The sequence below is a fragment of the Salvia miltiorrhiza genome, chromosome 6 (assembly GCF_028751815.1).
Source record: "Salvia miltiorrhiza cultivar Shanhuang (shh) chromosome 6, IMPLAD_Smil_shh, whole genome shotgun sequence".
NCBI lineage: Eukaryota > Viridiplantae > Streptophyta > Magnoliopsida > Lamiales > Lamiaceae > Salvia > Salvia miltiorrhiza.
The window spans coordinates 3,787,372-3,799,678 of record NC_080392.1 but is presented as its reverse complement, the minus strand read 5'-3'; the positions used below and the strand labels follow the sequence as shown (position 1 = coordinate 3,799,678).

Genomic DNA, 12,307 nt, shown 5'->3' with positions numbered 1-12,307 from the left:
ACCAAACACCCTCCAATAAATTGGTTTGAGAGTTTTCTAATTCAAGTAAATTAAAGATATTCCGGTTGTGGGTCTCAATTCCACCCATAAATAAACAAATAGGTTGGAAATTGGAATGGTAAAATTCTATGATCAAATTGAATTTTTTCTCTTTTCTCCCTTATTTTCTAAAAGAGAATTTCACTATTTCTCATCCATCTTTTTATATTATCAGACAAAAAATAGAGAGATAATATTATTCCTTTTTGAAGTAAAAAGAAAAAAAATGAGAAATAGTAGATTTCTATTTTATAAACAATGGAGAAAAAGAAAAAGATATTTAAAATGATAAATTTTTATGATCTCTCATTTTTCCATCATAACTTTTTCAACAAAAAATAAAAATAAAAATACATTCTAATATATAATTGATGTAGAGTTTTAAAAGCCAAAAGTGAGTTATTCAACTGTGAGATAGTACTATTAATTTAGCTGACATATGAGTAATTAAAAGGGGATGAGAATATTGTATTAGAAACGTGAAAAATATTTGTTAGGGACGTCAGCAGAGTCTTCCAATTTGTAGACGTACTTATTATAGCATTAATTTGAAGTTTTGGACTTTATTTCTCTTAAATAATATTAGGGGCATACAATAGTTTGCAATTCAATCCAACCGAACAGAATAGTTGTGTTGTCATAATTTCTTTATCGAATACTTTGAGGTTCATGAGCTTAATCGAGTCTATACGAATTTTTTAAATTTATATTTATATTTATATTTAAAATATTAATCAATTTATTTTAAAAATAAATTATTTCATTCAAAATAATAGATATATTATTTATTGTCAATTTTAGTAGATAAATATAAATTGTAACTATTAATAATTTATACTATTTTTTCAAGCCAAATCACTTTTAATGAGCCGAATACTACCAAGATCAAATTTGATTTATTTATTCATCGAACTTCCATAAACGATTTTTTTTTAATTAAAAGATGTATCTATTATATAATCAAATAAGCAACTCGCATGCAAGCAGAACCCCTACATCACACAAAGGTGGAAAAACTATTCGCACGTAGGCGGGACCATTACCCACACAAAAGTGGAAAAATTACTCGCACGCACGCATGCGAGATTGGATCTCAAGACCTCTCACAAACAAGAGTCTTTGGTGCCTCAGTTTTACCACTTGAACTATGTCTTATTGGCTTCTCTAAACGAAATTGAGCGAGCTTTTTTCGAACCGAGCTCCAAATAATTTGCGAACGGGCTTGATTTATTTGCAACCCTTTCTAAGATTCACTTAATTACAACAATTATACGGGTTTGGAGTTTTTACGTGAAGACATACTTTAGAATCTATCTATATAAATCACCAAAAATGTGTAGGACGTTTTTGTACCTCATCATATTTGAAAATTAGTTTACTAGCGTGTATAGTTTGTCCTATTTTTCTTGTAGATTCGTACTTGTAAACTTATGCGTAATATCTAAAAAAAGTAAGTTTGGTAAAGCTTGTCCGAGTTCATACCAACTTCGTTTTTGGACAATTATTATAAACTTTATTCTAAAATTTAAGCTTCTTTGATTTAACATTTATGTCTAATAATACGACATGCAAACTAAGTACTATATTTTAAAAGTAACTCTAACAAATTGAGATTTTTTTTTAGTTTACAAATAGAGATTTCAGACGCTAAGAAATAAAGTAGCAATGTACAAATTTCGAATAGGTCATGTCGAAAATACAACGAAACTAGAATTGAAGGCACTCAAATATGAGAACAATGAAATTTATTTAACTACACACACCACTTAATCATATCACAATTGTACACCATAATTATTTATTTTTATATAAAAAAAGAAATAATTATCAAACCTAGTACCGCCCTAGTGATTCAATTTATTCGGTTTAAAAGGAGAGAGAAATAGGCGCGTGCAGTGCACAGACAATACCGAGCCTAGTGGCTCTCGTGGAGGGGCCCACTTCCGAACCTGGTATGTTGGCTCGCCATTACTGATATTCTTATATACCCTCTAAATCGAGCTCATCAAGAATTTGTTCAGAATGCAGTTATATAGTAAATATTTTAAATATTTGTTGTAAATAAACATGATATTTGCTACTAGTCAATAGTCAATAGTCATTGGTTTTAATTTAATAATGTATATAAACTTATGTAGTAATCATATCTCCATGCATATGCATCTCATTCATCCTTAAGTTTTGATAATAAAACAAATAAAGAATGCACTTGTTAACGTTAGATATGAATTCAACTTGAGCTTCATCACTCAAAGCAAGGTCTGCAATTCATCCTATTTCCAATCGGATAAATTCAAAAGGATCCAAATTTTAACATGTTTTATTTTCTATAAACGTGATATAGAAACAATAACACTAAATTTACTTGTTCATCATAACAAACAATTGTATTAATTGCTTGTTTTATCTCATCTCATAACTAGAAAAAACAGTAGTTTGTGTATTCTTGAGTGATACGATCCATTTGACAAAACATATGTTCGAATATTTGAAAAATAAGATAATCAGTTAAAATAAATGGTAGATTGATCATCAAAGTAAACATCATCGTAATAGTATATTTCCTCTATCTCAACTAACTTGATCAATATTTTTTTTGGGCCGTCCCAACTGATTTTATCAATTTTCTTATATGAAATAAAAACAATCAAGGAAAAATCTAATCATTTATTCACTTTAATACCAAACACACTTAAAACAATAGTTTCTTAAAACTCGTGTCGAAAAAATGTGGATAAACTTAGGTGGAACGGAGAGAGTTAAATTGTGAGGGAGTGTATTTTAGAAATAAATTTAATCTTATATGTACTTTTTTTTTGTTGTTGTGAAATTTAGAATCAAGATTGTGAAGCTATTTTGTGCTCGGCACAATGAATTTTGTTCTTCCCTCTCAAATTTTATGTGAAGAATCTCATTTCTTACCCAAAGATTAATCGGAAAATAAGTATAAAAATCCACATGAGTTATTATTTCACACTCGCAGTTTAGGAGAGTCTCTTCTCGGCGCAATAATATAAGAGCACGTCACTCAAAACTAACCAATGATAAGGCGAGTAGCGTTCAAGCTCCGACCTCCGCGTGGCATCGAAAACCTTCTAAAAGAAGAAATTTATAATGCCAAACTGTTATTCCCTCTGCCAGATCCAAATACAATATCTTCAGCGCAACGTACAACAACCATCAGTTGTATCCCGTGCATCAAAGATTGTACCTCTCCACGAAATTACACAAAAAACATTTTTACTTTTCAAACAGACAGAAATCGAAAAGAGAGAGAGAAAGAGAGAGGGCGAAGAGAGAGAAAGGGAGCATCGAAGAAGAGAGCGATCAGAGAGGAAAACAAAGAAAGGGGGTCTTCTCAATTTTCTGATTCAGAATCATTCTGCAAGGAATTTGAAGAGAGTGAATTGGGGAATGCGAAGCAAGAATTTGAAGCAATGGTGGGAGAAGCTACATGGGTTTCAGAGTTAGTAGTTAACAGAAAAAAAGATTGAAGGAAATTAAGGCTGGAGGTGTTATGTGATTAATATCCTGTGTTGAATCTGAATTTGGGGAGCTTCAATAAGGTCAGCCCATTTGTTTTCTTGTTGGCTTGAACTCAAATTTTTGTCAAAGTTTGAATCTTTATGCTTAGTTGATTCAATTTTTTGGGTTCAAGTTTGAATTTTGAGCGTAAAAATCTGAGCTTGAAGTTCGGAATTGAAGCTCGAATCTTTCATTGAGGGAGTGGCATTTTGGTTATTGTTGAATTTGTATAATACAGGTGGAAATTGTGGGCGGTTTACTTGGAGTTGCATGGAGGTATCTGATTTTTAGGGTCGAGTTCAATAAAGGGTTTGTTTGTATGGTAATTGTGAATTTCGTCGTTGGTGTTGAAGAATTTGAGAAATATCTTGAATTTGGGGTTTTGGAGGGAGACTCATTTTTATTGCAAGTTTAAGATCTCAGGGCTTGGACTCGGCCCTCAAATTAGTGTGGTGTGTAAATTGAGGCGTTGGAGATGAGCCACAGCTTTGACAGTTTTAGGGTTGTTTTTAGAGGGATTAGATGCTTGAAACTGGGTTTTTGGAGATGTAGCAGCAAAAAACCCTAACTGATTGAAGTTGCTGTAGGGTTGTGTGCAAGTGTGTGTTTCTGTTATATGGATTTTTAGTGTGGAGAGAGAGAGAGAGAGAGAGAGAGAGAGAGAGAGAGAGAGAGAGAGAGAGAGAGAGAGAAATAAAGAGAGAGATGCAACCACCACATCACCATTCGCGGATCAATCTTGCTGAATTGAAAGCTCAGTTAGTGAAGAAACTTGGGCCAGAGGGGTCAAAGCAATATTTCTATTTCCTCCATAGGTTCTTGAGTTTGAAAGTGAGTAAGGTTGAGTTCAATAAGCTTTGTCTTAGAATTATTGGTCGGGAGAATATTCCACTTCACAATCACTTCATTCGTTCGATACTGAGAAATGCTTGTAGTGCAAAGACACCACCGCCTGCCAATCACAAGGATGATGTTTTGAGACACCTTGGTGGCAAGGATATATCCGCCGATGGTTTCCTGCAAAACGGGTCCCACGCCAACGTAGCTCAGGCTTCTGCTTCACCCGGTTTATCAAATGGAGGTGGTGGCATGCTGCTACCTCTCTCACCTCGAAAGGTCAGGACAGGCATTCGTCGTCGTAGTGCACTTGGACCTAATGGGAAGGCTAGTGTTGTGTTGGAGAATGGGGATTCAAATCCACCTGATATGGGAAGGCCACTGCAGCAATCAGGGAACGAAAATGAGATCTTGGTTCCAAATGCTGCTAAAATGTCCATCGTTAGGAGATCTCCGGATGTCTCGGCTCCTTCATGTAGCAAAGACCAAACTGAGTTGGTTGTCAGAGATGACGGGAAAGAGGCTTCTGCTAGGAGTCCACTTCGAGCCCCCCTTGGGGTTCCGTTATGTCCTGACAGAGCTCTGCCTCTATCGAGTAGCCGTAGATGCATTGGCTCGTATAATAATGGTGCTTTGTTGGACAGTCTAACATTAAGGGAACGAATGGAGCAGATTGCTCTGATACAGGGTCTTGAAGGGGTATCGGTGGATTCTGCCAACATATTGAACCATGGTTTAGACGCTTACATGAAAGGATTGATTAGGTCATGCATCGAGCTTGTAGGGTCAAGATCGGGGCATGAGTCAACAACGAGTAAAACCAACAAGCCCCCCGGTTATATGAAGCTCATAAACGGTGTAAAACCGGGTCATCAATTTCATAGTGGAAAGACTATGGATGTGCAAGAACAAAGAAGTCACTGCCCCATTTCGTTACAGGACTTCAGAGTTGCCATGGAGCTGAATCCTCGGAAACTTGGCGAAGACTGGCCGTTGTTGCTGGAGAAGATATGTACACATGCATTCGAAGAATAGCACATTGTTTTGGCTCATAATTGAGTGAATGGTCCCACTGGATCTCAAGGCATGCTTTGCACTGCCGATCTTCTGGCCCTTGCGATTCATGGCCTCTTGGCTGCGCCCAGGATAAGAAGAGGGCCGAAGCAGGGAATCTCGATTCCACTCTGCTCAGGGCTTCTCTTGAATCCGAAGAAGCCATCATCAGCAACCACCGTGATGAGGTGAATGCACGAATATGGTTGCGCTGTTGTATGATTAGCTTTATCCCAGTTCATTTTTTGTCTTTCTTTCTTTCTTTGTCCTGTAATTTACAGTGAGAAATTTCTAGAACAGTTTTGCAGGAATAATTTGTGTAGTTCAGTGGAAACAGTGGTGGGGCTTGCATGATGCAATAGTCATGTGTATGTACCATCAAGATTGGTTGGGATCTTAATATTAACAATACAGTTTAACCACTTGCTTCCATTCTGTGATAAGCATATTACCATAATTCATTGCACTATTTGCATTTACTGCTTTTTCTTATGGTGGAATAATTTAGGTTTACTTCAAATGGTAAGGTCTTACCTTTTTCGTCGATCCAGTTTCTCTGTGTATCATGTATTTTGCAGGTTGTGCAACAACAGAGATGCTGCTCACTGCCTAAAAACTTCGGAATATATGGTAATTCTTTTTTCTCGCTTCTCTCGTTGCTACTTCATGTAACCCTTCTGCAGGTCCGGGGAGCGTTGTGTTATGATAATATTCATGCGAGTCGAGCTGTTCAACAGGTGTGGAGGTATTTTTGCAGCTTAATTTCTTTAAAGAAATGAAGGGAAAGAAGAACTGAGGTTTGGCCATCTAGAAAACTTACTTTCAAATCCTTAGTTATTTTCAGATGCTAATTTTTGCTTTAGAAAAGTTTGTTAATCACCATTTTTACTTGGCATTATCTGGGAAATGCACGTTTGTTCATAGTGTTTCTGGTTTATAGATTCTGATGATTTCCAAATGTGTATTGGTTCAAATACAAAAACGTGATGTTAGTTTCTGTTTTAGTTTTGCACGTGGCTTCGTTGTTGTTGCATTGTGTCTTGATGATTTCACTATTCTTCTTCTTTGAATTTCGAAGGAAGCTTCATTGTGAATATTATCTTTCTTCTTTATTGCAGGAGAGAGATAGAGAGAGAAGATGAGTGAAATAAGTGAATAACAGATTCTGCATTCCTAAATTTTGAGGTACATCTTCTGCTTCTTAGCTTCTCTTTTCAAGCAAAATGGTGTTTTATTTGGGGTGATGGCCAAAACAATACACCAACCTTGAAAAAATTGCAATTTTTACCTGAACTTTCAATTAAGCCAAAAAAAATATGTGAATTTATATTTGTGTTGCAATTTTTATTTGACTTTGACTTTCTGCGAAATTAGAGCTTAGTTGACTGTTGAAATTAAGTTAAATATATTAATTTTTGTATTCTTATACATCCGAGCTTCTAAATACTTCTCGTCATCAGAAGTTAGATCAATATCATGCGAACTTTCGATTGCCAATTAAGCTCTAATTTCGCCGAAAATCAAACTCGGGTGAATATTACAATAAAAATAAAATTTATGTATTTTTTTAGCTTAATTGAAAGTTAAGATGAAAATTACAACTTTTTCCAAAATTCGTGTATTTTTTAGCCAATAACCCTGTTTTATTTCTACATTCTTTGATATGGAAATAAAATAATGCAATACAAGTTCCGAAAAATCTATTTGCTACATTTATTTAGGATGAAGAAAACTCAATACCGATTTCTGTAAGAGACGACTGTGATACTTTCTTTTTAGAATTATTGAATCACTCTTTGAATTCAGTATTAATATGGATTATTTGACTCCCATTTATGGTCAACTTTTTGGAAGCCTTGCTCGGTCTTTCCACCAGTTAGATCGGGCCGGGCCGCCCAACATTTGAAATAATCCAACCCGGCCCATCATATGAATCCATAAAATAAGCTGGCCCAATTTGTTTGGAGCCCAGTCCAACCCCACCATCTTATCGTTTTTATATGTTTATTAGTGGATCATGTATTTTATGAGAGAGAAAGAGAGATAGAGAGAGAGAGAGTGAAGAGAATGTTTCTTTTTTTCACTGTAATTGATGATGATGGCAAAGCCATATTTACAAGTGACTTTCACTGCAATAATGAAGTCGTTACAAGCTGAAAGTGAATGTGAAGTAGATGCACATTTTCTGTAAAACATCAAAAGGGATGATGATACCATTATTTGCAACAGCTGCTGCACCCATATCTATTGCTGCCTTCTCTCTCTTTATTGGCTTTGATTTATCGACAGCGTCCGAGCGGCTCCGCCGTGCCCGCTCCACGAAAAGTTCCTCACGAACCACCGCTTTCGCTTGCTGTGGTTTGCCATCACCTCCGTCTCCGTCTTCTTCAACATCTCCCACATGATCTGCACATCCTCGTACCCGCAAGTCTGGATGTCATCGTGAAGCTTCAGAAGCCCCGCACCTAAACCAAAACAACGCGAAAACCATCAAAACCACCACAAGATCTTCGAGTTTATCAACTGAAGCAACACGAACATTAGCGCGCGTGCATGATACAACCAACCAAAGAATCCGATTCTTCGGGTTACATTAGTATCCCCATAACCTTATCCTACTCAAATTTCAAACCCCACTTCAACTCGGTCGATGTCAAACATCAACGAGTTGATAGACAACTTACATCACACTCGGATGATCCTCGTGCCACGAAGTCCTGAAGAAAAGAACAGACAACGAAAGCGAAGTAGAGAAAGAAAAGAAAAGTAAAGTGGGACATTGCTTTAGCTCTTGTCATATTAAGGGGGCCAATATCTCATAATTTAATGTTTTCTTATAAGTGGAATCTTTAGGTATAATGAGCATATAACATATAATAACCAAAGGGAACTATATTCCAAAAACCTATGATTAGTGCGCAAAAATGCCGTTTTAAATGGCTAAGAGTGCACTAATCCACGAGTGGATGACAAGAACAAGGCAAAGCACTTCACCCACATTGTGTCCAAATCAAGAACCTATCCTTTTCATATATTCTAGACACTTCATTTTGATCAAATAGCTATAAACAGTATCACTAGTTTATATCATATACTCGCATAACCTGCTAATGTTGGTTGCATAAAACAAGTTTCGGGGTCGGGGACCTCTACTTAGTGCTAGTTTCATCATCTTCCACCGAGCAACAACAACAGCCACAACTAGTAAAAGCTTAAACAAAACGCGCCCCATCTATGTCAACGAGACCTTTACACCCAATTAGCAAGAGTCGGTTAGTGTGACATCAACCAATCCTTCTAAACACCAAAGTCTACGCCTCTTAATTCTTTCCAACGCGACCTATATCTGCATTCTAGATTCGCAAAACGGACTTCTTTGCCGAGGCATCCAATGATAGCTAAAGAAACAAGCAAAAGAGAAAAAGTGGCCCTTTTACTAGTAAATGCAGCAAGGAATCTTCCTAGAGTGAGTGAAGCAGAGTTAATCGGATGGTCTTCAATAAAGCCTCGTATGGATTCCATTTCGGATGCGACATTGTTCAAATGAACGATAAATACTACGCCCGAAGGAATCTATCGAGAGAGATGAACTATATCCTTGAAGAACAAGGAGGTCCCCAATCAAAGTCTTTTGCTTTATTCTATAGTACTAGTAAATTCCATAGAGATAATAAATTCCATAAACAAGGAAAGAAGGAATGTCACCCAAATTTCCAATCTAATCCAGTAAAAACCTAAATTACACATAATTTCTTCATATAAACACAGAAAGGAAAACAGGGGGTAAAACTATCAATCGGTAAACGAAATTGCAAAAATTAAATAAAATCAGAAAACAAAAACAATCATAAAACTAGAAACTCTGCAGCTGCAACTCCTACCAACTACGCGTAAAAAGAAGAAGAAAGAGATAAATCAAAATTGTCAAATTCGTAATAAATACTCGTAAATCGGTGAAAACAGAAAAAAGCTAATTCTGCTTTTTAATCTCCCGCTTACGCCAGTACACCAAATCATTCACACACACACACACAGTGGATAATGATGTTGCAACTCTAAATTGCAGAAAACCTCAATAAACAAATAGAATCGAAGCAACTAAAAGGGGGAGAGAGGAGTTTCACCATCTTTTCGGGCTTTGACGCGGGCGGAGACGGCAAACCAAGCGCGTCTAACAGGGAAGACGATTTTGTGCCACCACTCCATGACCTTAATCTTGACCCTCCGCCGCCGGTTTCCGCCGCCGAGTCGAGTGAAAACCCTTAACCCGGCCAGAACTATTCCCTTTTCTAGCTAGACGCAGCCACAGGAGTATATCAACATGCAGGGAAACACACAGTGTGTGAGTGAGAGAGAGAGAGAGTAGAGAGAGAAAACTAAAATTTGTTGGGTTTGAGTTAAAGCGATGCCTTTAGCCGTTATGGCAGTCGCGACTTATTTTAATACGACTCACCTCACCGACACGTGACAGATTAGCGTGGCTTTTTCCCGAATTATTTATTATAAAGTTAAATCATGCCCCGACACGTGGATCATGTTTTCCCTTTCCTTTTTCACAATTCACGAAATTATTCGGCCCCATTCCCTTTTTTTTTTTTTAATTATTAAGTATTTTTTAATTCTCTTCAAATGCATAGGTCGTATGCAGCGAATAATGTATACACTAATACAGTATTGCATGACGTTTATTCAGATAATACTCATATGATTAGGATGTTTTGATTGAAACCTGTTAGCTTGAATATTTAAATGTCGATTTTGAATTTTGCAGTAATTTAGGTTAGAGCTGTGGTCGCTTAAAAATCTAAACTTAGAAGGAAATCCAAGAAAATTTCTATGTTGTTTTTTTTTTTTCTTTTCTTTTTTGAAATGAGCTATTTTCAAGAATTGTCTACCTTATATTATACTCCACCCGTCTATAAAAAATAATCCTAAAAATGAACGATATATATTTTAATAAAAATAATTTAGTGTATTGTGAGTGGAGGTAAAAAGTAGTGCCAATAATGATAATTAATTGTATTGTAAGTAGAGAAAGGGACTCACCATGTAATAAAAAAAATAAAAAATAAAAATGGATTAATTTTTTAGACGTCCCAAAATGATAAAAATAGAATATTTTTTGTGAATGGATAGAATATTTATATGTGATTGACATATTAACAAAGTTTATTTAAAATACACTATCATCTTATTGTATCGTTAAATCTTATATATATATATATATATATATATATATATATATATAGTATTAATAAAAAAGTTTAAAGATCGCATCATAGACCTTCAGCCTTAAATATTAATCACTTTGTCGCTTGGTCAACACACATAATATATGGATAGTGAGGTTATGTATCATGGTCCTCATGGATATGGATATCATAAGACTCCTCATTCATATAATTATATTGAACTTTTTCATGAAAAAAACTTCTTAACTAGTTCTAAATTGTAATTTATGAGTGTGCTCTAAGTAAATTTACTTCAATAAAAAGGAAAAAGACTCTTTCTTGCATGGGTTTGTTGAAACGGACTGTAAGAATGCTTATGATGTGGTTGTTTCGGCTGATGGTAATATTTTGGAGTTGGGGATTATTGCTAACTTCTGCCGTCACGAGCTCTCGGTGCTTCCGGGAATACGACTACGTCATGTGAAGAGGGAACGGAATACTATTGCTCATGGTTTAGCAAAGGCCGCGAGAGATATTAATTCACTTCATGTTTGGAATGAACATACGTCGTTTGTGGTGGGTCATTTCCATATCCCATGTTCTTGTGATTAATAAATTATCCTGGCTTCTCAAAAAAAAAAAGGAAAAAGACTAAACTTACATGAGTAAAGCCGGAGAGTAGTAGAAGAATAAATTATTTTTATTTATGGGACACTATACTATTGATTGGTGGTTAGGATCTCATTTCACATAAATTTGACTTGGATTGGCTTGCGTTCAGACGTGTCGCCAGATAAGTGGCCAAAATTTCTGCAGACAATTGTTTCTGATTTCTGGGGCGGTTTGATTGAAAACCCTTTTACCTCAAAATTTGCCATATCGATTTTTAATTTCTTTGAACAAGCTACTCCTATTTATTATGGAAAAAGTCCTTTTTATGTATTTTTATTCTTATTTTCTTATAACAAAAATTCAAACCTTTAAAAAATAGGTTAACAAAAATTACCCACATCCTTTAAATTATAATAAAAATTAGATTTTACTCCCTCCTATTTCTCCTTTTTTTTTCCACGAAAAAAGAGTCAAGTTTCACTTTATTGACAATTTTACCCTTATTTTACTTTAATATTTACTTTAATTGCTATTGATGGACTCACCACAGTCAATTTTATGTTGGAAATATGGTTTTGGAAATATGGTTTTATGCCATATCTGAAAATTATTATTTAATTAAATATTTATTATTTAATTAAAATAATTATTGGATGTTAATCTACATCTCGAGTAGATCAACGTGATATACTTGAAGTCTCAAAACCGATTTCCGATGAGTGAGATATTGTATGTCAAAGTTTGGATGTTGAAGAGGGAAAAATATATGTTATCCCACATTGGAAAACATAGAGATGTTTTTCATGTATAAGAATAGCAAAGCACATGGAGTTGATAAATTGACTTGTGGGCTTGCTAGTGGGCTTGATCTAAGTACTAGCCTCGCGCGCACACACACACACGCGCGCCGCCGCCGACGACGACGATCGATCGATCGGACGGACGCCGCCGCCGCCGCCGGGTGGGCGGGCCGCGGCCAAGGACTTGGATCTTGGCAATTGGTGCTTTGGGGCCCAAACTATTTTTTGGACCAACTCCACTGGGCCCAACAAAATTTATTATTGGCCCAA

At 35.8% G+C, this 12,307-nt stretch overlaps 2 protein-coding genes across 2 annotated transcripts; one reads left to right on the top strand and one right to left on the bottom strand.

Annotated features, from left to right (window-relative positions):
• Positions 1–3,285: 3,285 nt before the first annotated feature.
• On the top strand, positions 3,286–5,876 carry LOC130988015 (uncharacterized). Its single transcript, XM_057911757.1, has 2 exons — positions 3,286–3,605; positions 3,803–5,876. The coding sequence occupies exon 2, from the start codon at positions 4,270–4,272 to the stop codon at positions 5,434–5,436; it is 1,167 nt and encodes a 388-aa protein (XP_057767740.1). The 5' UTR covers positions 3,286–3,605; positions 3,803–4,269; the 3' UTR covers positions 5,437–5,876.
• Positions 5,877–7,513: 1,637 nt separating this feature from the next.
• Positions 7,514–9,885, bottom strand: LOC130988016 (uncharacterized). Its single transcript, XM_057911758.1, has 2 exons — positions 9,579–9,885; positions 7,514–7,919 (listed from the first exon to the last, which is right to left on the bottom strand). The coding sequence occupies exons 1-2, from the start codon at positions 9,658–9,660 to the stop codon at positions 7,720–7,722; spliced, it is 282 nt and encodes a 93-aa protein (XP_057767741.1). The 5' UTR covers positions 9,661–9,885; the 3' UTR covers positions 7,514–7,719.
• Between the last annotated feature and the right edge of the window lie 2,422 nt (positions 9,886–12,307).

Coding starts and splice junctions, on each gene's coding strand:
- LOC130988016 (XM_057911758.1), bottom strand. CDS start 9,660: ATGGAGTGGTGGCACAAAATCGTCTTCCCTGTTAGACGCGCTTGGTTT. Junction 7,920..9,578: donor CGTCAAAGCCCGAAAAGATG/GTGAAACTCCTC, acceptor GTTTTGGTTTAG/GTGCGGGGCTTCTGAAGCTT.
- LOC130988015 (XM_057911757.1), top strand. CDS start 4,270: ATGCAACCACCACATCACCATTCGCGGATCAATCTTGCTGAATTGAAA.